The 25,646-nt window shown below is 39.1% G+C and overlaps 1 protein-coding gene across 2 annotated transcripts in view; it reads left to right on the forward strand.

Annotated features, from left to right (window-relative positions):
• TRHDE (thyrotropin releasing hormone degrading enzyme) overlaps positions 1–25,646 on the forward strand; it is a 222,951-nt gene that overhangs the window by 176,541 nt on the left and 20,764 nt on the right. For both annotated transcript variants that reach the window (XM_054807940.1, XM_054807947.1), the window contains 3 exons: positions 14,778–14,925; positions 17,064–17,161; positions 17,601–17,708. In XM_054807940.1, the coding sequence (XP_054663915.1) occupies positions 14,778–14,925; positions 17,064–17,161; positions 17,601–17,708 (354 nt within the window). The remainder of the gene's footprint in view (positions 1–14,777; positions 14,926–17,063; positions 17,162–17,600; positions 17,709–25,646) is intronic.

A 25,646-nucleotide genomic window follows, 5' to 3' on the forward strand; every position in this document is an offset into this window, starting at 1 on the left:
GAGTTTGGTATTTTTTGTTTTTATTTCCCCTCTCCGAGACAAAAATCAGGAATAGGCCTGATCCTTGCTCTGTTCCTTTATCATGAGTAGGACTAGAGAGGCATTAAGAGACTTAGGAGTGCATTGGGGGCAGACCTTGATGGCAGAACACCTGAACTGCTGGGAATACGAAAGCAGATGGAGAACCTCTTGCTGGGGGAATCGCACACTGATGCAGCAGCGTGGCACAGCTGCCCCTGCTGTGTCAGGTGCTCCGATGCGATGCAGCCGTGTTCTTAAAACAACCTCCAAGGGCTGTCAAAATCACATAGACCCTTTCAATTTCCTCAACAAAACAGTGTTCAGAAGGCCACCGCCAGCCTTAGCTTTCCCCTGCTTGGCTGGGAGGCGCAGCACAGAAAGTTCACTTTCTTTTGGAGCAGTACCATGGTTTGGATGTTACGTGCCTCGTGGATGCAGTGCTGATTCAGTCTTGTCTCCGATGCACAGCGTGTTTCTCCCTACCCATATAATGTTACGTGACAGGGAGATTAAATGCGTATGACTGTCTCTGTGACATGACAAAAGGTGAGTAGCCTTATTGACCAGCCATAGAGGTAGTAATTGGTAGTCTAGACCTGACTTCTGAGAAGACTGGCTGGTTTTAAGGGTAATTCAGTCCTCAGTTGTGGTCCCTAGTTGCACTTGTCTGAAAACAACACATTTTGAGAGAGGGAAGAGAACTGTGGAATACATACTTCTGTTTTAATCCCTAGCTACTGTTTTCAGTGATAAAATAATGCAAAAATGAAAACATAACTTCTTAAATTCATGCTGGTCCTTTTTAAAAGAATTTCTGACCTAAACAGTTCCTTTTACTGTACTGAAGAAACTGTATTTCTTCAAAATAACCCATCCTTAGAAACTTCTGAAGTACTTCTTACTGTATTGTTGAACTTGATACATTCTACATCAGAAGGGTTTGACTCAATTTTTCCACTGTCCTAATATGATATGTCCTAATATGATATTTCTATGTAGTTTTACTGCTAATTGATTTTGTTCGTGGAACAAGTACAGGTCTTATCTGGAGAAAAATTTAATAATATTTAGATCTGGAGAAAGATGAAAAAATTGCTCATATAAATTATTTTGGAGCACCACATTTTATTTTATTTTTTAAAAAAGGTGTGTTTGTTTGATTTCATTCCTTCAAAATGTTTATTATCCTTTTACTGTCCAGCATAATAATTTCTCAAAAATAAACAATATAAATGAAGTGATATCTTCAAGGAATATTTTAAGCTCTATAACTTTAATTTCATAAAGTTTTACCCATTTTATATGGAAATATATTCCTTCTTCTTCCTTCCTGGTGTATTTTGGTTCCATAAAATTAATCAAGCAGAGTTGAATTGAATAATAACAATAAAAGAAAGCTGCAGCTTGCCCACTGTCTGAATTCTCGCAAGCTTGTTTGTTTTTCAGATTTTTAAGCGTAATTCTGTTCTCAGCCGTAGTACATGCACACACCTGGAGGATCTAGAGAGCTGTAGCCCTGGCAGTAACATAGCTTATAGAAATACATGCCCCAAATTCTTGAGCAAGAATAGCACCTTGGCACTCTCTCTTCCTTTCTTCTTGAAGACCCTTTATCTTTTGGGGATGTTTTGTATGAAATTTCTGTACAATTTCAAAATATGTTGATTGTAGTAAATTGGATGTGTTGACTGAGAAAGCAGAGAGAAGACAAATAGAATTGTGGTTCTCTTCTAAGCTTACACTGAGCAGAGGGCAGTTCAGATAGCTCCAATAAGTACTGTCACAGGAAGTAACAAAGATCCTACTGTTTCTTGAGAGTATGAGCAATGTCAGCTTCTACTGTCTTTCTCTTTCCTTAGAATAAGGGGTCAGTTAGTGGGTATGTGGGATGGGATGCCTCCCACTTTTCTTTAGGCATCCCAAAGGTAGACCTGTAAATCTGAGCGTGTCACCTTGCAGTGCTCTAACAGTTAATGAAGAGAGACGTGTACCTGACCTCTTAAAACCACTTAACCACATACAATAAGATAAATTACCCTCCTAATGTCAGGAGTGTTGTGTCATCCCTAGTTCCTCCTTGCTGGACTCTCAATCTTCATGTTCACTTCCTCTTATTAAACTGGTTGAGTTAATCCAATATTATGTCAGAGAAATAGGTCTGGTTTGTATTCAGTGTTAATCAATGTTGGATCAGATGTGACTGCGGCTACCCATTGTGCTGTCATCCACTATAGTTATTGCTCTTTCCAGTTCTGGAAGAATCCATCAGTTTTGTCTCCTGAAACCTAATGTGTGTCTCATACCCCTTTGATCCTGCCTTGCACCATAGTCAGCTCACCGTGTTAAGGTGGCAGGTGCTTGGTTTGCATGCTAGTTGCTCAGGAAAACGTTTTTTTGATGCCGACAATCTGTCTTGCTATCAATTAATATCTTGTCTTCTGTTCTGCAGTTGAAGAGATAGTGGTGGAGTTCCTCAGATACTCAGATTTTTCTGACAGTTCCCTTTTGGGTGGGTCATAGGCCTAGTGACAGTGCAGTGCATGTCAAGACTACACTCATTGGTTATACGTTAACAAAGGCCAAAGATAAAACTTCACAGTTTTTGCATATTTCTTAGCAACATTTCTTTGATGTTTATCAGGAGCTTTTTTTTAACTGGATTCATGACAAAACATGAAGTGGTGGTGTTAAATAATTGTTCTTCTGCTCCAGGGATGGACGGTCACGTTGCAGCACTGTCCATTTCCTTTCACAGATTAGGGGCAGAGTGACCTATAGTCTCTTCAGTTGAAGGGTTGTTTTAGGCCAGAAACACCTGCCTCTGTAGACTTCACAAATATAGGGAGCTGTGTCAGAAATGAGCAATGACAAAAAAATATACCTTCAGAATTTTCTGTGAACTAAGCGACTTCCCTGCTGCAGATGGCCTTCATGAGAGTTCCTCTCTCTCAAAATTTCATTCACCAGGCCAAAACCAGGAACTTGGTGCATATATATGATGAGTTATGATGATTGTTTTCCTGCTGTTAATCAGTTCTTCTTGGCTTGCTTCTTTCCAAGCTGTGAGTTCTGCTGACTCTAGAAAACCAAAATCTGAGGTTAAGGGAAAGGCAGTGCCAACCTACCTTTCAATATATAAATCCAGATTCTCTCCCTTGACACAAATTCATCTTTAACAGCTGGTGCGTTTGACTCCAAGGTTGGTTCCAGAAGTAAAATACCAAAGTAAGCTAATGCTCACTCCAGATCACCTTCTCACCAACTTGAAAAGAGAAATTAATTTAAAACGTAAGTCTCAGTTAACCAAGTATAGCCTTTGGGATCTGGAAAATCATGTCTTTAGGACCCCTTGTTTTATTTCTTTCTTTTCTGGAAACTGAGAGTTATATTTTAACTAAGCCTCTAGTTTATACACTTCCATATAAAATCCAGAATTATTACTGCTAAATTGGAAGAATATTTTCTTGAAGTTTCTGGTGGAAATATGTGCATAACAATACTAAGTTATGGAGTTGAAGTGATCTTCATTGTTTTCCTTCTCCAGAAATTAGGATTTCATTTATTGTAGCATTTGAAGTCTTCCAACATATCTGGACTAATTGGTTCCATGTTACACTCGTTTGTGTTACTTAAAGTCCCGTTCAGTATAATGTCATGAAAAGTCAAGGCATTTAAGGCCCATTTAAAATTCTGGGGCTGGGTAATAAGTAGGCGACAAAGGTAGAAGTTCTCATCTAGCCAAATTAATGTACTTCAAAATATTTCAAAATTTCAACAGCCACATCCAGGGTTGTTGACCTTGTTTTGCTTGGATATTCATACACAATCTTATAGGGTCCATTTAAATGAATACACTGTAGTTTAACTCCAGCCTTCATTATTACTCCTGATTGCATTTGCTGATAGTTCAACACAGAGGCAAACAACAGATATGTTAAGCAGCTCCCTTAATTAATGCCTCTGAGTACCAGCTAAGGGAGCGAGTATTAGATCGATAGTTTGTATCACGCTTGATTAATAGCGGTATAGATTTACTATTTTAATAAATGAGGCCGCATCTAAATTATTTCAGCAGATGCCATAGTAACTCTATTTCACTGTCAGGCAAATTTTGGTGATGGTTCACCAGCAATTGATTTAGATATGGCTTCCTACAAAAGTTGTTGGATTTCCTTTGACATAAATACTCTCTCGATAGGCCAGAGCAGCTGCGCCTTTTTTAGAGGAAATAAGAAGCTACAAATGTTTTAAGGTAGCCGTCATTCATTCCGTATGCTGCATGTCAGTCCATATGATCTGTGACATAGCACAGCCTCGATATTTGCTTTACATAGAGATACACATTTCAGCTAACATTTGCATATGTTTGTACAAGAAGAATCAAAGCAATTCCTGAGATTCTGAAGTCAGCTTGGTAAGGATGTGTCCATGTTGCAGTGCAGATGCCAGGGACTGCTGCATAATGATAGGGGAGGGGAACAGTCTGTGAAATTTGTTTCGGGAACATCAATTAAACCAGGTCTGAATTACACTTCAAGAGAACGCTTAACTTGGAGTTTGTGGTTAAATAAGAGGAGGAGAGTGGCATGAGTGGAGCTTGCTGAAGGCTTCCTAGCAACTTTGAGTATTGGAAAAGGGGCTGAGAGGTGCAAATATGGCTTCAGGAATCTGTGTGTTGGTGGGGCGGGGGAAGTCTTCATCCAGCCTCACAACCTGTGCCATGCTGGGGGGGCCCTATCCTCTCCTACCTAGCATACACTTGTTCCCTGTACCTTCTCTCATCTACAGACCCCCTTTTCTTTCCCACAGCTGCCTGATGGTCAGCCCTTTTCCCCACCTCCCTCACCTGTCCTCTCACAATAAGCAGCTTTTTCCCCTCCTTACCCTTATTCCAGAGCCCCATTACTTTTCTTTCTGAGGGTCTGGCAGGACTAGTATGGAGAGCCAGAGACCCTGTTGCTGCCTTGGTCAAGGCAGCAGCAATGAGCCACCCTGAGAGGCTGGAGGTGCTGCTCTAAACACCCTGTCCTTTCCCAACGTCAACAATGGATATATGAATAAAAGACAAGAACCAACGTTTCTAGGTAGAAAGGACAATGCCAATGCCTCATCAGCATACACAAGATAGTCTGCCACCTGAGGTTACTATTTTGCCTGCTGTTTTGACCTGACTGCACCATTGCTTCTCAGAAATGATCCTACTTTTTTGACTTATCCGATTCCTGTTGGCCAGCATTGTGGTATGGAGGAGGTCTGGTCTTTGTCAGCGTATGCTCTATCTGCTTGGCAGAACGTACTGCCAGAGTGAACTTTTGAATTCAAAGTGCACATTACGCTTTCAAGCTTTTTTTGTCTTCATTTGGTGATTTTTATAAAGCAAATTTTTAAACTGTAGACTAAGGTCCCTTTGCTTGAAAAATTTAAGAGAAGTCTTAGGAATCAATGTTGTATTAGTTTAGCTCCTTCCTATTTGGCTAGAAGTGTGTTTTCCTCTACCCTGAAATAAAGCAATAAATGACAGGAAAGAGCGTGTTATGAGTAAGGCACTGCACAGGGAGCAGAGAAACCTGGGCTGCTGTTTCTGCTATAGACTTTCTAGGTGATCTTGGTAAAATCACTTAAACTGTTTGTGTCTGTTTTCTCTCTGTAAAAATGGAGATAAGAAAAGAGGTGAAGGTTTATGAGAATTTCAGAGAGTATTTTATTATAAATATGTTTATAGGGAATTGCTTTTATAGAAATAATATCCAATTCTGTAGGTATTCTGGCAAACAAAATTCAGATTGTATGTGTATTTTCAAGATCAGGTTTCTGTGCTGTCTATATGAAGTTTCTAGCTTTTAAACACATATTTCACTTGGCTGTCTGATATGCAAATTATAAACATTAGAACAGGAAAAAAGAGAGAGATGAAAAAGTATTATGCATAATAATAAACAAACTCAATTTTGAATTTGCTCAAACATGCTCTCATATATACCATTGCCCGTTGACAACTTAAGGAATAGAAGGGCTGTTTCATTCTACCCTTCCCAACAAAATCATCAGAATGAAAATAAATAACACTTTTAATAATTGAACCATCTGAAATTGACATCTGTTAGCTCCTGAAATACTTTCAAATTTCTTTAGTTAATTTAAGTGTGTGAATGACATACTTCTCAAAAATTACGGTTTCATGATGATGGAAAACATGACATACCTAACTTACTGCATAGTCTTAATTTTCAGCAGTAAGATTATTCCTTTTCATCTTGTACTACTCTTTTTTAATTCCTTTTTATTTTTTTTTTTCAAATGGGGAAGAATAAGAAAGGAGAAATAGTGAACTCCAGTTCAAAGGAATTGTTGCATTTTTACAAACAAGGAGGGTTTTAAGTTTGGGGTTTTTTTTCCTGTTTTCAACAAAGGTAATTAATTCAAATTAATATTAGCCTTTGCTTATGTAGCAAGTCTAAAACTGTGCAAGATAATTTAAACCATGTGATACTCTGATAATTACATTGAATTTGAACTATTCTTTGTAGGATGCTTCAAATGCTCTTGTGTGGAGTTGAATGTCACTTGAAGAGTCCTCAAATATTTTGCATGTAAGAAAACATAATAATAAGCAGGCTTCACTTAAATGTGTCATACTCTCTGAATCCTTTGATCTTGGAGAGACTGAACGCTGATTAAATTTAGTACTTAAAATGAGCTTGTAAGCCAAATGTTTCCATTGTAGTTATCAAAGAGCAGATGTGCATTCCTGTCCTGTTTACATGGAAGTCCTTAGCTGGTACAAATCATAATGCCTCCATTAAGTCCCTTTGGATGTCTTAGAAAAGGAGAGTCTTTATCTGCTCCTAAGTCAGCCCAGCCCTGGGAGTGGAAGTTGAGCTAGATCATTCTTTGATACTGGAGATCACAGGACCTTTTTCAGGTTGCACATTAGTTTTCTATGAGAAAACATTCTTCTTCCAGCTTCCCTTGTTGAACATGGATGCCAGTCATCATAAGTTTTTAATCTTTGACTTCCTAGTCTTGCAGGAGTTGAAAGTGAAATCTGTGACTATGGGAGTTAGTTTCCCTGTTGCACGGGTTGCCTTGCTCAACGCTTTTTTTTACGTGTCAGGTTTCAACTTACCTGTTTTTACTTGGCTGCCAAAGAACCGCTGTTAAAGAACTGTGGGAAAGAATATCCTGAATACATCAGCAGGGGCACCAGTCCTTGGTACGGCCAGAAGAAATGAATAGGGTTAGAAAAAGCCAAATATAGTTAAGTGTGAATGTTCATTGGCACCAGTTTCTCTGTGAATTATTCTAATCCACACACTCGACTTTAAAAGTAAGAGAATGAATCAATGAATAAGAATCCTAACTTATTTTAAACCGTCCCTTTATGGGCCTAATTATTCATATATTGCACATACACAGAAACAGAACTGAAATTAATCTGAATTGCACATCTATGTTCTGAAGAGCTGTGTTTTCCCCCTTCAAAATTATCCAGACAAAAAGCTAGTCGTGTTTTACATATTTCATAAGAAACAGACGATGCAGGATGAGTTTTAAACCAGCAGCAAGTAAATCACCTCATTTCCATTGTTTCAACAATGCAGACCAGTTTGCTGCCAGCTTGGATTTTCTAATTTTGATTTAAACACATGACTTATAATGACTTTGTTGGGTGGTGGGACTAAGGGATTTATGGCGCACTTGTGTGTGGGACTCTCATCGCTGTACGGCAACCCTGTCGGTTTTGTGACAGAGTCTGTTTGACTGGTGCTGGATTTATGATAGAAATAATTCAGAACAGAGTAATAATTTTCCCTTGGCAATTACACTACCATTTGGTACTTTGTCCCTAAGGGGAAAATGAATGTGCTGGGATCTGTCCATAAGTTCAGCGGCTCAGTATAAAGAACAAATCAAGGTCAGAATGCAGCTGAATACACACTGATGTTTCATAATATCATCTAGATCTCCTGCTTTTATCTGACTCATTAAAAACTCATGTAATTTAAAGATTATTTTTGATTGCTATGAGATTTTTAGTGGGAATGCTTTGTGAGGGATATTTCATTACCATGTTCAGTACTTTCTTTTCCTGTCCATTGCCTCTTTTCTCGGTAGCAATGGCCACCCTAGCAGTTTCTTCAGTGTAAGTAGGATAGTACCTTGCTAAGGGTTGCTGCTTATGATATTATATAATGTCATAAGCCACTTAATATATATGTTAACTTTTGAAAGGTCTTTTTACACCTCTGGCCTTGTCATAAAAATGGGATATCACCTTTTAACCACAGTTCATCAGCAGCCTCTTTAGGCATGAAAAACCTGCTGGACCGGGATGTTTGTCTCGAGGTAACTTGTCTACTAACTATACCAGATCTTTTTGCTAGTCTGTGCTCCTCTTCTGTTCTCCACTTTAGTTCAGCAGGCAACTGTGAAATTAGGAACACAGATGATAAGACAAACCTTATGTGATGCCGTGTTTCTAACACATGCTAAAGTTTTTATGTGTAACAGTGGCTACAGCATGATTGACATGCTGATAAACTCAAGGGTAAGGACAATTATATAAAGCGTGATAAAACAACAAAGTGTCTCAAATGTGATCTTTTTGGTTAAATTTTGGGTTTGTACTCATGTTTTTTAAATGACTCAGTATGGAGAAGGCTGGCTAAGAAATGGCTTGTAGAGGCTCTTTTTTAAGTCTAGGGTCCTTTCTATGTGACCAGTGATGTCAAGCAAATCCCTCTAATCTAGAATACAGTAAAGAGGGACCCCTGCTTTTTGTAGTTTATACTGAAGCTACATCAAGAACAGGTACTTTCAGGACATGAAATGGATCTGTTAGTAGTCTTCTGTGAATATTTACAGGGCAAAAGACCAGAGTTATAATATTACCATGCCTCTGAGGAGTACTGAAATTTTAGTGCTTCTAGGATATCCATCACTAGAGGTTTATATAAACAAAACTAGACAAATTTCTGTCAGGAATGGTATTGGTATGAATCTGCTTTGGGTAGCGGTGAGACTAGATGAGTTCTTAACGTGGCTTCCAGCCTTTTCATTTCAGATGCTATAGGTGAAGTTTTGTAAACTTGTTAACGTGCACTTGAGAAATGCTTAACCGGAACATCAGTATGGACATGCAGTTCAGCCACTGTTTATGAATCAACACTGTTTGATTTGACTATTATTTTATCTGTTACGATACTTGCCAAGACTACCCCATATTCCTCTGCAGAGTATTTTTGGTTGTAGATATGTGCTTGGCAAGATTCTCATGTGGCTCCTGGAGACATACCTGGAGAAAGAGTGTGACTGTTTCGGGCCAGACATAAGATTGGACATCAGAGTATTTCTGTAGTGTTTATGTTTGTTACCTGATTTCAGTATAGCCCATAATCAGTTATTCCTCGAGTGACAGACAGTATTTCAATTTTCCTCCGAGATGGCTAAGCTGGAAAAGAATCTTGTCTCAGTCCTGGCTGTCGTGCATTTGGACTTTGGCAGGCAGTATCTGATTGTACTTTTGCTGCATTTTAAGGATAGCAATATGATTGATGGCTAAAAAGACACAAGAAAAATAAGGATTTCTGTCACCGACCTTCCAGTGACATTGTTGGAAGAGAGAGTGATAAATCAAGCTGCATGTGTAGAGTATGTACTTAACTTATGTTACAGTCTATAGTGCCTTTGAACAAATATTACCTGACAATTATATGACAAGGAAATTATTTTACATTTTTCCCTTTGATGGGAAGGTTGCTACTGTTACTTTTCTTATCATTGTAATGATAATTGTTAAACATTCCTGTTGTTTAACATTTCTGCAGGTCTGTGTTTTTCCATCAGAGTTTACAGAGATATTCAGAACTCATTCTTTGTTGTGCCTTGTTCCCTCATCTTGCTTATTATCCTGCTCCATAAATGACACAAATTATTTCAATTAGTGGTTGTCACCAGCTGGTGGTGTCTGTCACAAGTCCTGTGGCACTCCTGAGTCTTTGACCATTCCTTCCTACTTTACTGGATGCAAAAATTTTGCTTTTGCTGACCAGATCCTGTGTAACCATCTCTAACCTAGTTCTTCCAGGCTAGTGAAGGAGAGTCCTAGAAGCATGCCAGCACTCCTTGATTGGTGACTCACTTTGCCACTGTTCAAGTGAGCCAGTACATCTTGCTGGATGCAGTATCCCCTGGGAAACAGGAGTCTTGAAATCAGTCTTAGCGCTGGACAAGCTTTCAGCGTAAAGTAAAAGAATATGATTGTACTAAAATACAAAGCTTAAGAAACCAGCTGCTGTGCTTTGTGAAGGTGCAGGATACTAGAGCATACTTCACCACACAGCCACGCTGCTTTGGCTAGTTTCTGTCTTCTGCTGACCTGGTTGTTATGATAGTCATGCTGCCTCCCAGGACAATTCACACAGCCTCTAGATCTGTGGTCTGGATTTTAGGACTTTATCTGTAAGTGGTTTTATGGTTCACGGTTTATCTTTTTTATGGTTTAGGATAAGAGCTTCTCCTTATATCTTGTTTTCTCACCTATGAATGCCAAAAATTAGCAACCTTATTATTTGGCATTACTATTATCAAACTCTTTCCTTTTTTGTGAATGAAAATATTCCTCAAGCTTTTTAGACTGTAGTATGCATTTAATATTTTATAACATATACGTTATATACCACATTTTGCACAGAAAGGTAAACCAATGAATGTATTCATCACTGCCTCTTGACAGGAACTATTTAATGGCAAATAGTCTGGGAGTGCATTGTATTTGGATAGGAGGTTCATAAACATGGCTTAGTGGCTGAGGGTGAAAGAATAGGGCTATCATGGTTTTCTGTAGGCATCCATATAATAAAATAGTGTAAAATACATAGAACATTCCGCCAAGGCAAAGTTCCTGAAACACTTCTGTTTTCTCCAGGGAAGTGCTTCTATCTTAAATGCCTCTGCAAGAGGATTTTAGATATGTCTCTGCTCAAGTTCCCTCAGAGGTCCAGCCCAGCAGCTGTACTTAAAGCACATCTGCCCAACATGTGCTGACAGACAGTTTAACATTGATCAGAGCAGCTATAACCACTTTCCCTCAAAATCATGATCTGAAGTGATGAATTTGTTGTCATTTATGTAATAATGTCATCCACAAGGACCTCCCCTCATCCCTGTCCCTGCTCTCAGGACTGATTCTGTTGATGTGGGGGCTTGATTTCAATGATACTGTGCATAAGCTCTTCAAGGGTTATAACCAGAAAGAGAAGGAAGTTCAGGAGTACACAGGAAAAACTCAGACTTTACCATAATCTGGTTTTGTGAGAAGGAATATACCCTTAGGGAAACATTAGGAAAAGTGGGTGTGGTGGGTTGACCCCGGCTGAAGGCCAGGTGCCCACCAGAGCCGCTCTCTCACTCCCCTCATTCACTAGACAGGGGAGAAAAGGCATAACGAAATGCTTGTAGGTCGAGATAAGGACAGGGAGAGATCACTCACTAATTGTTGTCACAAGCAAAACAGACCGAACTTAGAGAGGGAATTGATCTAATTTATTACTAGGCAAAACAGAGTAGAGGAATGAGAAAATAAAATCAACTCTTAAAACACTTCCCCCCACCCCTCCCATCTTCCCGGGCTTGACTTCACTCCCGGCTTCAACCTCCTCCCCCCTCAGCGGCACAGGGGGACAGGGAGTGGGGGTTACGGTCAGTTCATCTCACGGTGTTTCTGCCGCCTCTTCATCCTCAGGGGGAGGACTCCTCTCATCGTTCCCCTGCTCCAGCATGGAGTCCCTCTCACGGGGTGCAGACCTTCAGGAGCAAACTGCTCCAGCGTGGGGTCCCCCACAGGGCCACAAGTCCTGCCAGCAAACCTGCCCTGGCGTGGGCTCCCCTCTTCACGGGTCCACCGGTCCGGCCTGGAACTTGCTCCAGCGTGGGCTTCCCACGGGCCACAGCCTCCTTCAGGTGCCTCCACCTGCTCCGGCGTGGGGTCCTCCACGGGCTGCAGGTGGAATCTCTACACCCCCTCATCCTTCCTCCATGAGCTGCAGGGGGACAGCCTGCCTCACCATGGTCTTCACCACGGGCTGCAGGGGGATCTCCGCTCCGGCGCCTGGAGCACCTCCTCCCCCTCCATCTGCACTGACCTTGGTGTCTGCAGAGTTTCTTACATCTTCTCACTCCTTTCTCCGGCTGCAAAAGCTCTCTCTAAGTGTTTTTCTTCTTCTTAAATATGTTATCACAGAGGCGCTGACTGGCTCGGCCTTGGCCAGGGGCGGATCCATCTTGGAGCCGGCTGGCATTGGCTCTATCAGACACAGGGGAAGCTTCTAGCAGCTTCTCACAGAAGCCACCCCTGTAGCCCCCCCCGCTACCAAAACCCTGCCACGCAAACCCAACACAGTGGGGAATGGGGGAAAGGCAGACAGAATTGAATAGACTGAAAAATTTGGAAGTTAGAAGCAATGAATGGTGATAGTAACGGTTTCTGTTGTGAACAGCATATCATCTGCTAAGAATCATGATTTTGAAACTGATTAGGAAGGCCAAAAGCTCAGGAATAAGTGATAGATCTCTCTTGACTTCACTTCTTACATGTCTTTAGGAAGAAGTTAAGCTTAAAAAGAAATAATCTGTTTGTTCTGCAGTGATGATTTCCCTTTTGCGCTTAGCATAGAGAGAATTAATTTCAGAAGCATGATCCTAAATGTCCATTAGTGCAGCTATAATAAACATTCGTCTGTTTATTCCTTAAGCAGCGTGTTTCCTAGAGCTATTCCTCTTGTTCCTTATTCCACACTTTCTCATGTCAATCAAATTATCAGTAACAATAATCACAAATCCCATTAGGAACTAATTACATCTATGCAACTTCAAGCTAGTTTACCTCTTTGCTAACATTATCTCCAAGATTTTTAACTGCAGTCAACCTGGCTTGCTTCTGGCTCCTTTAATTATGGTTGCACATCTTTACAAAGTATTAAGACCTAGAACTCATCTTGATGATATTCTTCTTCTTCAGAAATAAGAAAGACCTACAAAATGAAGTAATTTATAGTTAGCTTACTTCCTCTGTCTTCAGATGCATTGAACTCTGTCCGCCACCCACTCTAAGAGCACCACCATTCTCATTTCATATCTGGTCATTTCCTAAGTGCCACAGTGAGCTCCCCAAGTGATCTTGTTTTTCTTGCTTGACTATGTGCTGTAACTGGAATTGAGAGCAGAGCCTTGCTGACAAAATGTGGACAAAGATGACATGAAGCAGACTGGAGAGTGGGTCATCGTAAAGACATGGGATAGATACTTTTGAAAGCTGCTACATGAACTCACTTCTTTCCCGAGAACATGAAGGGAAGAGGGTGTAATTCTTCCAATAGAGAGTGTGGAAAAACAATGGCTTGCATGGACGTGGTGCACCTTGCAAGGAAACTATGGTTTTGGACTGTACCAAAAAGAACAATCTATTTCAAATATTTTAGATAAAGTAGTTTTTATATGCTGGTACAACTGAGATCAAAAATTATATCAACATGTATGTGTTGGTTCATTTCCATAATCTGCATAATTTTTTTTGTTTGCTATATGCATGCATCTCTTCACCAGACAGTGATGGAAATTAAGGGGAACATTCGCAACCAACAAGGAGGAAAAATAGTCTATGAAGAGATATCATACTGTAGCCTATGTTAAATTGAAGCTTGTGGGATCCAACTTGCTGATTTTAAGTGTTTAATGAAAGCAGAATCTTTATCTCCTGTCTAGGCAGGTAGAGAACTCCCTTGGGATTTAACCACATGCATCAGAAGAACAGACCTCTGTGTTTCTGGAAAGTTCACACCCACAGGGTTACACTTTGTTTCTGCAGTTTAGATAGTTAAGAAAAAATGCTGTTCTGAAAAAGAAAATGAGTGCAAATCCCAAAGCTTGATGTTTACTGTACTCAGTTTTAAAAAGCAGCTTTGAAATGCTTGTATCTGTATTTTAAAGCTATTAATCTAAAAAAAAAAAAAAACAACCCACATTTCTGAAACCCTGTTAAACTCTTTCCCTTGCAGGGAGAGGTCCTTTATGACTGTAAAAAAATGGGGCAAAATTCTAGCTGAATGATTTATAAACACCTGAAAAAAACATAGTTTATGTGGAAAGTAGTGAAACATCCTTAACCAGTGATGTCACTGAAAGCCACTTCAGTTTAATAAAGTCATTCATTCCAAAATGGCTTAAGGTGGATAGAAGACAAGGCAGCTCTAAAGGAGAGAGAGAAGAAAGTGGGGAGGAGAACTGTGAAACTAAAGGATGCTTCTTCTCCATTAGATCTTCCCAATTGCCCATGGCCAGTAGAAATGTTCTCTGAAGCAAAATGCCTTGGGTTGTTGATTTTATGCAGACAGATTTCTATCTCGCAAATCAGCAAAGCAGCACCTTTTTTTTTTTTTTCTTTTTTTTTTCTTAAAGTCAGTTACTTCATTGTTCATGTCTTTTATAGCCACAGGAATCCATAAAATGTAGGTATAGCTTGTCTAGTTTTCTTTCATCTGTCTTCATGCCTTCCTTCATCCAGTAAGTATGCTTGCACATGTGTTGGGAGAGACTTTGAGCTGCTGTTTTTTAGAAGGTTGACTGTTATGTCATTATAATCTGATGAGTTTATTATGTTTTTCTGCCTTTTAATTTCATTTGGAAAAAAAGAAGGCATTTTTGCCTCATCATGTATCTTCTGCAAAAACAATTTAATACTAACTTCTTTTATTTTGCAGAGCTGGTTATTTGCCTCAGAATATTCCTTTGGAGATTATCAGATATCTTTCAGAGGAGAAGGATTTTCTGCCTTGGCACGCTGCCAGCCGAGCTCTTTATCCTCTAGATAAATTGCTGGACCGCACAGAAAACTACAACATCTTCAATGTAAGAAAAACAGTCTCTTTCTCTCTTTCTCTCTGTGTCATCCCTGTGTGTCCCCCTCCCCACCTTCTTTCATCTCTCTCCTTTCCTAGCCAAGAGTTGAAGTATTCCCCAGTCAGATACTGTAAATGACCTAGGGATATTAGCTTTCTTCCTAATTATTCTTTATTTAAACATAGCGATTGTCAAGGTTTGGTTCATTTGCATTTGAACAGCGATAACTGTTGTTTGAGGCATATATGATTAGTCAAAGGAAAGGCAATTATCCGTCCTGTAAAATATTATGGCAAATAAAATATTTCGCTTAAAAGAGCCAAAGTAATCTATTTCCAGATTTTCTCTTTTGAGGAGCCCCATGGCAATATTTAGATTGATGCCCAAGCTCAGCAAGGACACCAAATGCAGGCACAACTGAACAGGATGCATGCAACTGAAGTAAAGATTTGTAGTCGTTATTTCATCCAAAAAGCCATGGTGAATTCAATGCAGTTACCTTAATTAACAAGGATTAGATCACCATTGAATCAAAAGCCCATTCATAATTGGGTCCGAAGGGACAGCAGTAACTGCTAGCAGTAGATAATTAAGATAGACATGACAAGCATTTTAACATTTTACCTGAAATAAAAAAAATCCTAGCTATGCTGAAGCATGTTCGATGAAGTACACAGGATTTGATTGAAGCCAGTGACAATTATAAACTCTTGGGGTTTTTTTATTCACTATGAATTTTATATAGTCTAAATATTTTCAATGGCCAACACACTGTAATTTTATGTAATTTTGTAAAGCCTTCAAATGAAGGAACTTTTTAAAGCCTGAAATGCTTAAAGGTGCTTTTTACTTCTTAAACGAGTATTTGCTTGTGTGTGTGTCCAGGGACACACATGCTCAGAAAGCAGGAAGCTAGAGGTGGCTGGATGGCTGTATGTATGTAGAAGTCCATATAGAGATATATATATTATATATACATACACAGAGATACCTGCTGACATGGAAAATTATTTTTGTAGAACATATACTACAGATTAATAAAGACACATTAAGATTCTTTTTCTGTGAACTTACAGTGTGGGCCTACATTCAAACCAGAGCCATAATATAAAATGATGTGGAAATAACTTGCATGTTTAGTCTCTTGTTAACTGCACAGAAAAATTCTTACAAGTCTGCCATTGCTATTTCACTTTTAAACATGGCTGTGTAAAGTGAACACAATTTTAATAAATAAAACCTGTAAAATTCACGGCTGGGTTGTGTTTTATTACTACTGATGAGAGCTTTGAAAGCAGAGGTGATAGGAGAAGAAATAAAAAGTCTTTTTAGTCACAGAATAACATATCTGCTAGAGAGAGCAGCACTATGAATCTCCTTGTGTGTTGACATCATATATACATGCCCATGCATCCACAATAATAAAATAGATGCTCTCCTCTGCGGTTCTTTATATCTCAGTTGTCTTTTTTCAAATTGGCAAAGTCCTCTGGCAAAAGATTATGCTGAACACAATGACAGTGGTTTTCTTCACAACTGGCCAGAATATGTAAATATGTCTCCTGTGTAAAAACTATAAGTAAGCTAAAATACATCTGGGGCTTGTTTTGTTCTTTAAGCACACCAAGAACCTAAACTTAAAACTTAGTGTCATTAAATGTACAAAGCTCATTTGGAGCCACATTGGCTGGTATCCTGAAGTCAATTGACTGTACTTATGTGACTTTTTTGCCATGGCTATGGATATTAAAACAATATTCTTTTAAAAGTGAACATGCACGGTGTAGTCGAGATTGGCCATAGAGTAGAAATTAAGCTGTTCACACTCTTGCAACTTTTCAGCCGTGTATTGTGAGTTCAAAACAGCATGTAAGAAACTCTTCTTAAATTGATGAGGTGTATAACAATAAATTGCCTTATCCTAGGCATCTAATCAAATAGATGTTCTATAGATTACTTCTCACTGTAGCAGTGAGGGAGGATTATATGTGGGCATGTCACTTTGCTAAATGCAAATAAAAATCTTTGGGAAGTAGGACATTATTTGAGGGTAAAAAAGAGAGACAAAAACTCAATGGTCAATAGTATTTCAATTTCAAATAAGAAATAAATGTTAACACTGAATGTATTTTTCTTTTCCCCCTCAGGAGTACATTTTAAGACAAGTTGCATCAATGTATCTCAAGCTTGGATGGCCAACGAATAATTTAAACAAATCGCTTGTTCAAGCATCCTACCAACATGAGTACTGCTATTTTTTTTTTGATTATTAATGTTTGCAGGATATAGTTGTAATAATGCACTCTCCTAAAATTTGGTTTAGGGTTAGAGAGAGAGGAGCAAGATGCTGTGAGATTAATTCCTCTTTACTGAGTTTGGACAACATGATTTCCTAAGCCTTAATTTAAAATTTGACTGCACTGGATATTTAAGAACTTGGGCTCGTGTGACCACAGAGGTTGGGAAGAGTGCATAAGTATAAATGGGGCTGGTTTTGGTCCACAACCTTTCTTTAGTTGTTGCAGCAGCTGTAGGCATTAAGTTGACAGTGAGATTTGTATAGCTGGATTCTCTCTGATATGTTGCCCAACTATCAGTTCCTGCCACTGTTATAAGAAATAACTTTTAGTGAACATTCAAACACATTCATTAATGCAGCCTTATTTATTCTTGAATTTGGACAGAGAGTTGCGTCGGGAAGTCATCATGTTGGCCTGCAGCTTCGGTAACAAACACTGTCACCAGCAGGCTGCAACGTTAATCTCGGATTGGATTTCTAGCAATAGGAACCGGTAGGTGGAACCGAAATGTATATTTCCCATTTCTCCTACTCAGTGGCAATACAGCCGGCGTGCTCTTCCTTTCCTGCCTGCCCCCATCCGCAGTGCCCCGTTTTGCAGAGTGGTGTTGCAGGAAGCAGAGGTCGCTGGCTGATATTTAAAAATGTCTGTGGGGCTTCTGAATGAATTATTTGACTTCGCATGTATGAGTGGGTGGAGGGGACACCCGTGTTGCCTCTGCCCGCTCCTGATAAATTACTGTCAGGTAATTACATGCTGGAAGGCAAGAAGATGGGTTTTAAGGAGGGGTTTAAAGGAAGAAAGATGAGTGAACACCGCATTGACAGACAAACACGGAGCCTGTGTCAAGGCAAGAGGGCAGAAGGTGCTAAGTAATTAAAGAAGTGAGAGAGGTTAGAGGCGGAAGGACTGAGAGGTAAAAAAGGAGATGAAACAATGTAGTTGAGGGAGATGTTATGAAGTACTTAAGGGTGAAGACTTGGAAATTAATGTGATTCAGGGATATGTGGAGAAGCTCCTGTAAGGTTTCAGAGAGGGGATAGTATGATAGGTGATGTGTTGAGTGTTAGCAGCACTGTAGTGGTTTGACAGCAAATATGTAAGTTAGGCTGTCCAGGCGCAGGTTTATTCAGCTGAGACAACGGAACACAGGCCGTGGATGGTGTATGAAGCTTATTTTTTAAAGGCAAGCATCTAAGAAATGTTTAATTACTGAAAATACAAACATTTAGGTACATAGTGATCTATGCACAACGAGATAAGTACAGAGTATAGGTTAAGACCACGACTTCTTGAGAAAGAATGATGGATTTTCTGGTTATGTGGAATGTGGGTGTAGAATTATTTGCATAAGTACATCGCATGATATTTTGGTTTAAAGGAATACATTTTACTTTCAAGTAACAAAGAAAAAGAGAAAAAGTCTTACATTATTAGGCCCGATCTTGTATGAGCTCTGCAAAAGGATCAGATCTCTATATACATATAAGCATGTAGGACTTTTCAAAGACATCTTGTACCAATCGGGTGTTTGTATACAATTAAAATATGTCTGTCTGTCTTGTAATCTTTGAAAATCCTTTACAGGCATACCCACTTACATAAGTACCTGAGTGTCTTTTAAAACCAGACATGAACTGAGCATTAATGGCAATTGCATTCTTACATGACTTTGACACTTCTGAAAAAAATTATCTTGAAACTATGACTATGTACCTTTAAATAAGATGTGTGTGTGTGGGGGTGGTTCTTGTGTAAGATGATCGCAGATATATTTACTATGAAATATATAGCCCAGGGTTTTATATGAATTCTTATCATCAGCAGCAACAATCAGTATGAAACTATTCAAAGAGGAGATTAAAGAGAAAGAATCATTGGAAACAATCTACAAAAGTAATTTACTTAGATATTCATTTGCAAAATTAGTTAATCAAACCTAGCACCATCTATTAGCATGCACAGCAGTACATTATTCAGTGTTAAAAAGCAGTCACCCTGCAAAGCTTTCTCCTACCCTGTGTCTTCATCCTTTCCAACAGGATTGAAGGAGGCATCGGGGGGAAAAAAAAGCTTATTGCTTTACTAACAGTAGCAATAGAGGAAAGGAATAAATTTAAGGAGCCATCTGAAGATTCATCTTAGCTTTTCTGTGGGGCCATTCTTGGGAGCACAAGATTGTGGCTGCCAGCATATGACGGGTATTATGATAAAAGCATCACAGCAGGGCAGAGGAAGAGAATAGCTACTAAGTTAAAGCAGTGCATTTCTCCAAAGGAACTCTATGGTTTTGAGAAACAGCTGCAACAAATAATGTAATTACAGAATACAGATTGATGGTCAGCTGATAAATAGGGGTGCAACTTGCAAAGAAGACAGAGACATGTTTTTATTTATTTCTTAAGATTATAGGATTTGTTACCTCAGAATTTACCAGTTGCTATTCTCAGAGCAATCTCACATACTGAATGTAATATGAGCAGACTCATTTCATATCTACTTACATTGAAAAGACATTGCAAAGGCTACTAGTAATAGCAGCTCGGTAGACATAAAATTAGCTTGTGTTTCACAGTAACAATGTCTGTAGAGGTCTGTCAATGTTCTCTCAGGAATGTTCAGATTCCTGCTGCATGAGAGGTACTCCATATCACCTTTTCTTAGTTTAAACCAACTCAGATTGAAACCTGAAAATAAAGCAGGGGCTGTTTTCCCTGCTTCTCCACCAGGAAAATTATGATGATTCTACAATGAGAATTTAATTAACGTTGTGTTTGAGTCATACCTCTGCCTCTTTTAGCGCTCCAGAGACAATAGCTTGCTCATGTGCAGAGGGCAAGCAGGTAAGTGCAAGATACATGTGGAGAGCACATCCAACAGGCGCCATTTTGTATTCTTTCTCATAATTCAAGTGTTTTGCTCAGTTTGATGCCCTTAACAGCTGTTTGTCAATTTGCTGCAAACAGCCACCTCAGCATCTGTAGGAATCCCTCAGCGCTTGTTCCCTCACAAAGAAGGGGAAATTCATGCTGCTCCTCTTTCTCCAGACTTCTCTGACAACTCCTGGTGAGGAAAGCCGGTGACAGGTACAGAGACTATATGTATCCTTGCCTGTTCCATTCCTTGTCAACAATGGGTAAAGTTGTATCTGCTGAAAACTACTCTAAAAGTTCTTGTAGATACCCTTCCCTCTTCTGAAACAGAACAAAGACGTTGACTGATGCGTTGCAGAAAGCCTGGTCTTAGTGGGTTTTGCATAGCCAGAACACAAAGATAGAGTTCCAGAGAGCTGAGATATTTTTGTATACAGGTATAATTTGAGTTAGACTATAAGAGTAAAAATAAAGGCTAATTTGCAACCTTTCCACCCATCCCCTCCTAAAAACCTTATTCTGGAAGACGAGATGTTTCATACAATGAGCTAATTTAAAAGCAGTTCATGTTGGAAAGAACACAAATTCTTTAAAGCAGTAGACCCCAAAATGAGACTAGGGAATTCGGTTTGTGTCCCCAAGATTCTAATCCATACAAAATTAGGGTAATATTAAATTAATATGTGATATTAAATACCACAAAAATGCACGGGCTGTAAATCATGTAAAGAAAGTTTTTTGCTTCCCTGGCAGTTACTGCAGTTAAAGTTCGAATAAGCATAACAGAGACTGTGCAATTAATGATACTGTACAAATGCTAAAATTCAGAACTTTTTAGCCATGTTTTTAGTCTATGGCTTTTTAGAAGTTCTGTTTTACTTGTAGTATTTAATTATGAATAAAGTGTTGGGTAATAAACAAATACAGTAACATCTAACTCTGTTTTACCAGCATATGCCTACAGTTGCTGTGGTTTCTAGTAATTATATTTAGTCTGGTAGGTCCAGAAATTAATTACCATCTACTCTTCACTGTAGGGGATTGAAATAATCATAATAATCAGTTACTGTTTGTAATTACATGTTCTTTACTGTGCAAATAACTTGCCGCTGTTCACCAAGTAAAATAATGGTCATTCATAGCACAAATCCAGAGGTCCTCTTTGTGTTTCCAGCACTATTTGAAAAAAGCCATTAGATTTCCAACCGTAGCACTGCAAATTTTCTTACGGAATTAGTAAAAATACCCCATACATGTGATCTGCAACATTAGCCTCCATGCATGAAAGTGGAAGTCAGCTGAGAGCCTTGAAGGCTTGAATTTCTAAAGTGACTTAGGTGTTGCAGTGCTTCATTTTTAGATACCTGGCTCACAGGGCAGAATCAGACACTTGGAGTTACACTTCCTACAAGGGGATTTGGGAACCTCTAAATGAAATTGGTGGCAGCCACTGTGCTGAGTGAAGAGCCTCTTAACATGAGACTGTGAAGGGAGGGTGGGCCCTCTTAGGGTCCAGCACTACAGGAGAAAGATACCTATATCAAATTAATATGTAAATGGTGATCATAGAGTGAGGGGTCCTTGCAAAAGATGCGTTTCAAAAGTGTCACTAAAGCAGGAAAAGGTCTGCTCCTTTTCAAACACAGCTGGCAGAGAAGCAGCTCCTCAACCCCCTTTTAAACAGTAGCTCTGAGCTTGTGGTAGAGCTTCAGTTTAGTGCCTTAGCCCTGCATCTGCCACATGCAGAAGACCACCCTGATGATCTGTGAGGTGTTTGGGACAGAATTAAGACACTGCAACACACTTTCCTCCTCCAGTTGAAGCTCAGCCACTGGGATTTACTTCATTAGCAAGACAAATAATAGAGCTCTCCAGCCTAAAGATGAGAGCATACATCTGAGGGAGAGAGGCTTGAGTACCTGAAATACCAGATTACTCAGTATAGAAAGGGCTTTAGGTGGTATTGCTCACTACCACTTTTGCAGGGCAAAACGTGATGCCAAAACAAGGAACGTAACTCTAAAAAAGAAGTTTGGCTCTACAAGGAGCAAACCAAACACATAACATCACATGTAGAAGAGCCTATAAGGAGACATCTGGTTGTACTGGTCTAGGAATTATACAATATTTTAATCCTTGCAGTTGCTAAAAAAGAAGTGACTATTTCTTGCAGCTGAAAATCTCAAATTAGACTTCAAGGTATGCATTACTGTCTCTTTACTCAAGGAATTTAAGTAATTTTGCTCTTTTTAAATGGCACATTTTGCTTAAAAGTCTGCGTTGACTTTGGACTTGATAGTTGATATAAAGGCAAACATTTTCACTCTGTTAAGTTGGGATATATGCTACTCTTGTATTGGAGCAATGGAAACCCTTGAAACTTCCATTTTGGTGTTCAGAAGAATGCAAACCTAGTAAAAAACATAAGCATGTTGAAATTTCCCTTGTAGTTTGAGAATGTAAGGTTGCTGGGTTTCAGTCAACAGCAGAATGCTGTACAAGAGAAGCTACTGCTCACTGAAAATTAAGATGTTTGCTTCTACCTTCATTTAACTGAGCTCATCCCTGTGAAGCTCTTTCATGTGTGAAGAAATACATTATTCACACTCCTTAGATATAACAGCATTGTGGTTCAGCCTAAAAAATTAACAAAATTACCATACAATGCCTGCCTGAGCTTGAGAATCAGCCTTGTTAACCTCTTTAACCTTCACTGTGTATCTATTCTGAAAGAAAAACATGTTTCTAAGAGGATTAGCATTTTCAGACTTTCTGCCTTGGATAGACTGAGGAAACGTGTATTTCTGAGGTTCAGGAATGAATGTGTGGAGAGCTGCAGCCTGTAAACTCCTGACAGGAGATATCGTAACAGGTAACATGTGAATACACGTTATGATGGCTCAAAGCATAACTTATCCATAGACACAAGCATGTTTTTGCAAACCTCTCTGTGGGTGCAGGCGTGATTTTTCTTCCAGCTACTGTTACCATCCATCAGCTACAGGTTGCCACGTACACATTTCTGCTGGCAAAGTGGACTGTGGATGTATGCTCGCTTGAGGCAAAGTTAGACAGGATAGCGTGAACATGTGAACGTGTGAAAGAGCTGCTTTGAACTGAGACGGCTGATTTTGCCTTCAGCAGCAAAAAGGAGTGCTTGTATCCTGGTTCTGTTAGTAGAGCTGTGGTGATGCTATTCTTTTGCTAATATGGAGCAGTGAGCAGTGGGAGATGATAGTATTGCATCAGACACAATTACGTGGCGAAGTTTCTCGAAGACGTTACTGGACCCGTTGGAAGGCCCCTAGCTAGTCGTAACCACTTCAGTTTGCTCTTATTTTTTTCTTCTTTAGAAATGTAACCATTGCTATTTATTAGTTGCTGTCTTTTAAAGGGAAACAAAATACCTTAATTAATTGCCTCAATACCCCTAGAAAACTTACAATAAATGCATTTAATTGATCTGGGCTTCATAGCACTTTGGGGTGATTTTAGGTTTAATGCAGTTTTTACTATTTTTACTATTATTCTTCTGTCACAAGCCCGCTGATCAGTTTTGTTTACTTGGAATACTGCCTTGCAGATATCATCAATTGAAAAAAGATGGAAAAATGCAATATTCTACCACATCAAGCTTGTGTAAAGTGAGGGTTGCATTCTGATGTTTGCAAATTTGCTGTCTCTTGTCCTTGCACCTGTTAGGCTGATCTTATGGTTGATAACAATCTGCTAATCTCTGATCAACAGAGCTAAGAACATTATGCTGTTTGATAAGTAGAGTTAATGTTCAATACTTAGCTTCTTTCTACTACTTTTTTCTTTTTTTTGCAATTCTGAATGTATGTTCAGTCTACACTTTCTAACACAAGAGGTAGGAAGGCATGGGTTTTCTTTTTCTTTTTTAAGGAAAGCAATGCTCAGATGAATAGATGATGTTAGCAGTGGAGTACAGGCTGCTGCACTGAATTAGACTGAAGTCAGCATCCATTCCATAGCTCATGGGTTAATGAAGTTTGCATTTGTCTGTCTTTGTGAATGAGCAGAAATAGAGACTGCTGGATGATCCTGAATGCAAGCTCAGATATGTTGAAACTGTTCTGGTCTCTAATCATCCAGGTTGTTCTGAGAAGTCTCGATGTGCTGAGGTGGGGTCAGAGATCTTTGAAAAGAAAATATGCCATGAATTTTCCTGTTCAATCTGTGGGTTTCAAGTCAGAACACATCCGTGTGTTGTTTTGTACTGCAGATGAACCACTTTTGGTTACTAAAAAATTAAATCAGGATCTTGGATGATTGCATTCTTGTATTCAGTTACCTCATTTAATCTTTTTAAGTGTAATAATGTGGATATGGGTTTAGCCAGTGAATTCTGTTTGCCATCTCAAAGACTTTCGTCACATTGCTGTGACTATTAGGAACACTAGTTAATTCTTTAACGGTCTTAAGAAAGGTGCAAGTAATGAAAGCCAACGATAACCAACGAGCCTAATTTGAGAGTACTAAATCTCCATACTTGCTTGTGCAGAATTTGTATTTCCTCTGCAAGGAACAACGGATTCATGTCCATCCACCTGCCTAAATTGGCAGTGTGCTTACTTGGACGGACCTGTAACTACTCAATGGAAATGCCACCAGAAAAACAAATGGCACTGCAGGAGTGTAGAGGAGACTATAACGTGTCTATAAATGAAACTATCCATAGACTGAGGGAGTGGTAAATAAAAAATTACCAGTCATTAATTGAGATAATTTCAAAGAAGTCTGGCTTAGGTGATAGAAAATCAAATATTTTTCCAAACAAAGTGTTTTTTCTTTCCTTATCCTCCTCCCTTATTTCTCTCTCTAATGACTTGAGATACATAATTTTGTTGTTTTGTTTCACATGGGCACACTAGTGCTGCAGTCCTGCAACAACTTATAAATGTACTTAAGTTTAATCAGCTACATAAGTATTTGTGGGAATGTGGCCAACAGGTTAATTATTTTTGTTAGTTGCTTGGAAGAGGCACTAGCTTTTTTTTATGGGTTTGATGCCCACCAGCTATTTTTGGAAATCATTAGCAGCAAACATGAAAAAATGAGAGCTATTTTCATTTTTTTTCACACATGAATGTCTGATAAATGTAAAACAGTAAAATGGATCCCTTCTTCTGTGTTCTCAACCCCTAGAAGTTTTAATGACCGAAAAAATTCAGGCATAGCTGTTCATACATTTTGAAATGTTACTGGAGCTTTGCCAGCTAATGTCAGCCAATGTTGCTGAAGTGATTTAACTAATTAATAGGTTGTTACAACATTTGAGTAGAATCATGCACTCAAGTCAATAAAACTGTTTAAGGAGGAAGAAAACACTGTTGAGTGCACAAGTTAATCAAGGAGTTAGGTCTCTGAAAGACCATCTGGGGAGTATGTTTGGAAAGAGAGAGGATTTTGTCTTGTGAAGGACAAAACTGGGCTTTGTGGGGCAGCTAGTTCAGGTAGCATTTATACCTTCTGACTTCTGCGTGTGATCACAATAAAATGAGCCTATATGTAGCAATGATGGATTAACAGTAAT

The sequence above is a fragment of the Grus americana genome, chromosome 1, assembly GCF_028858705.1.
Source record: "Grus americana isolate bGruAme1 chromosome 1, bGruAme1.mat, whole genome shotgun sequence".
Lineage (NCBI taxonomy): Eukaryota > Metazoa > Chordata > Aves > Gruiformes > Gruidae > Grus > Grus americana.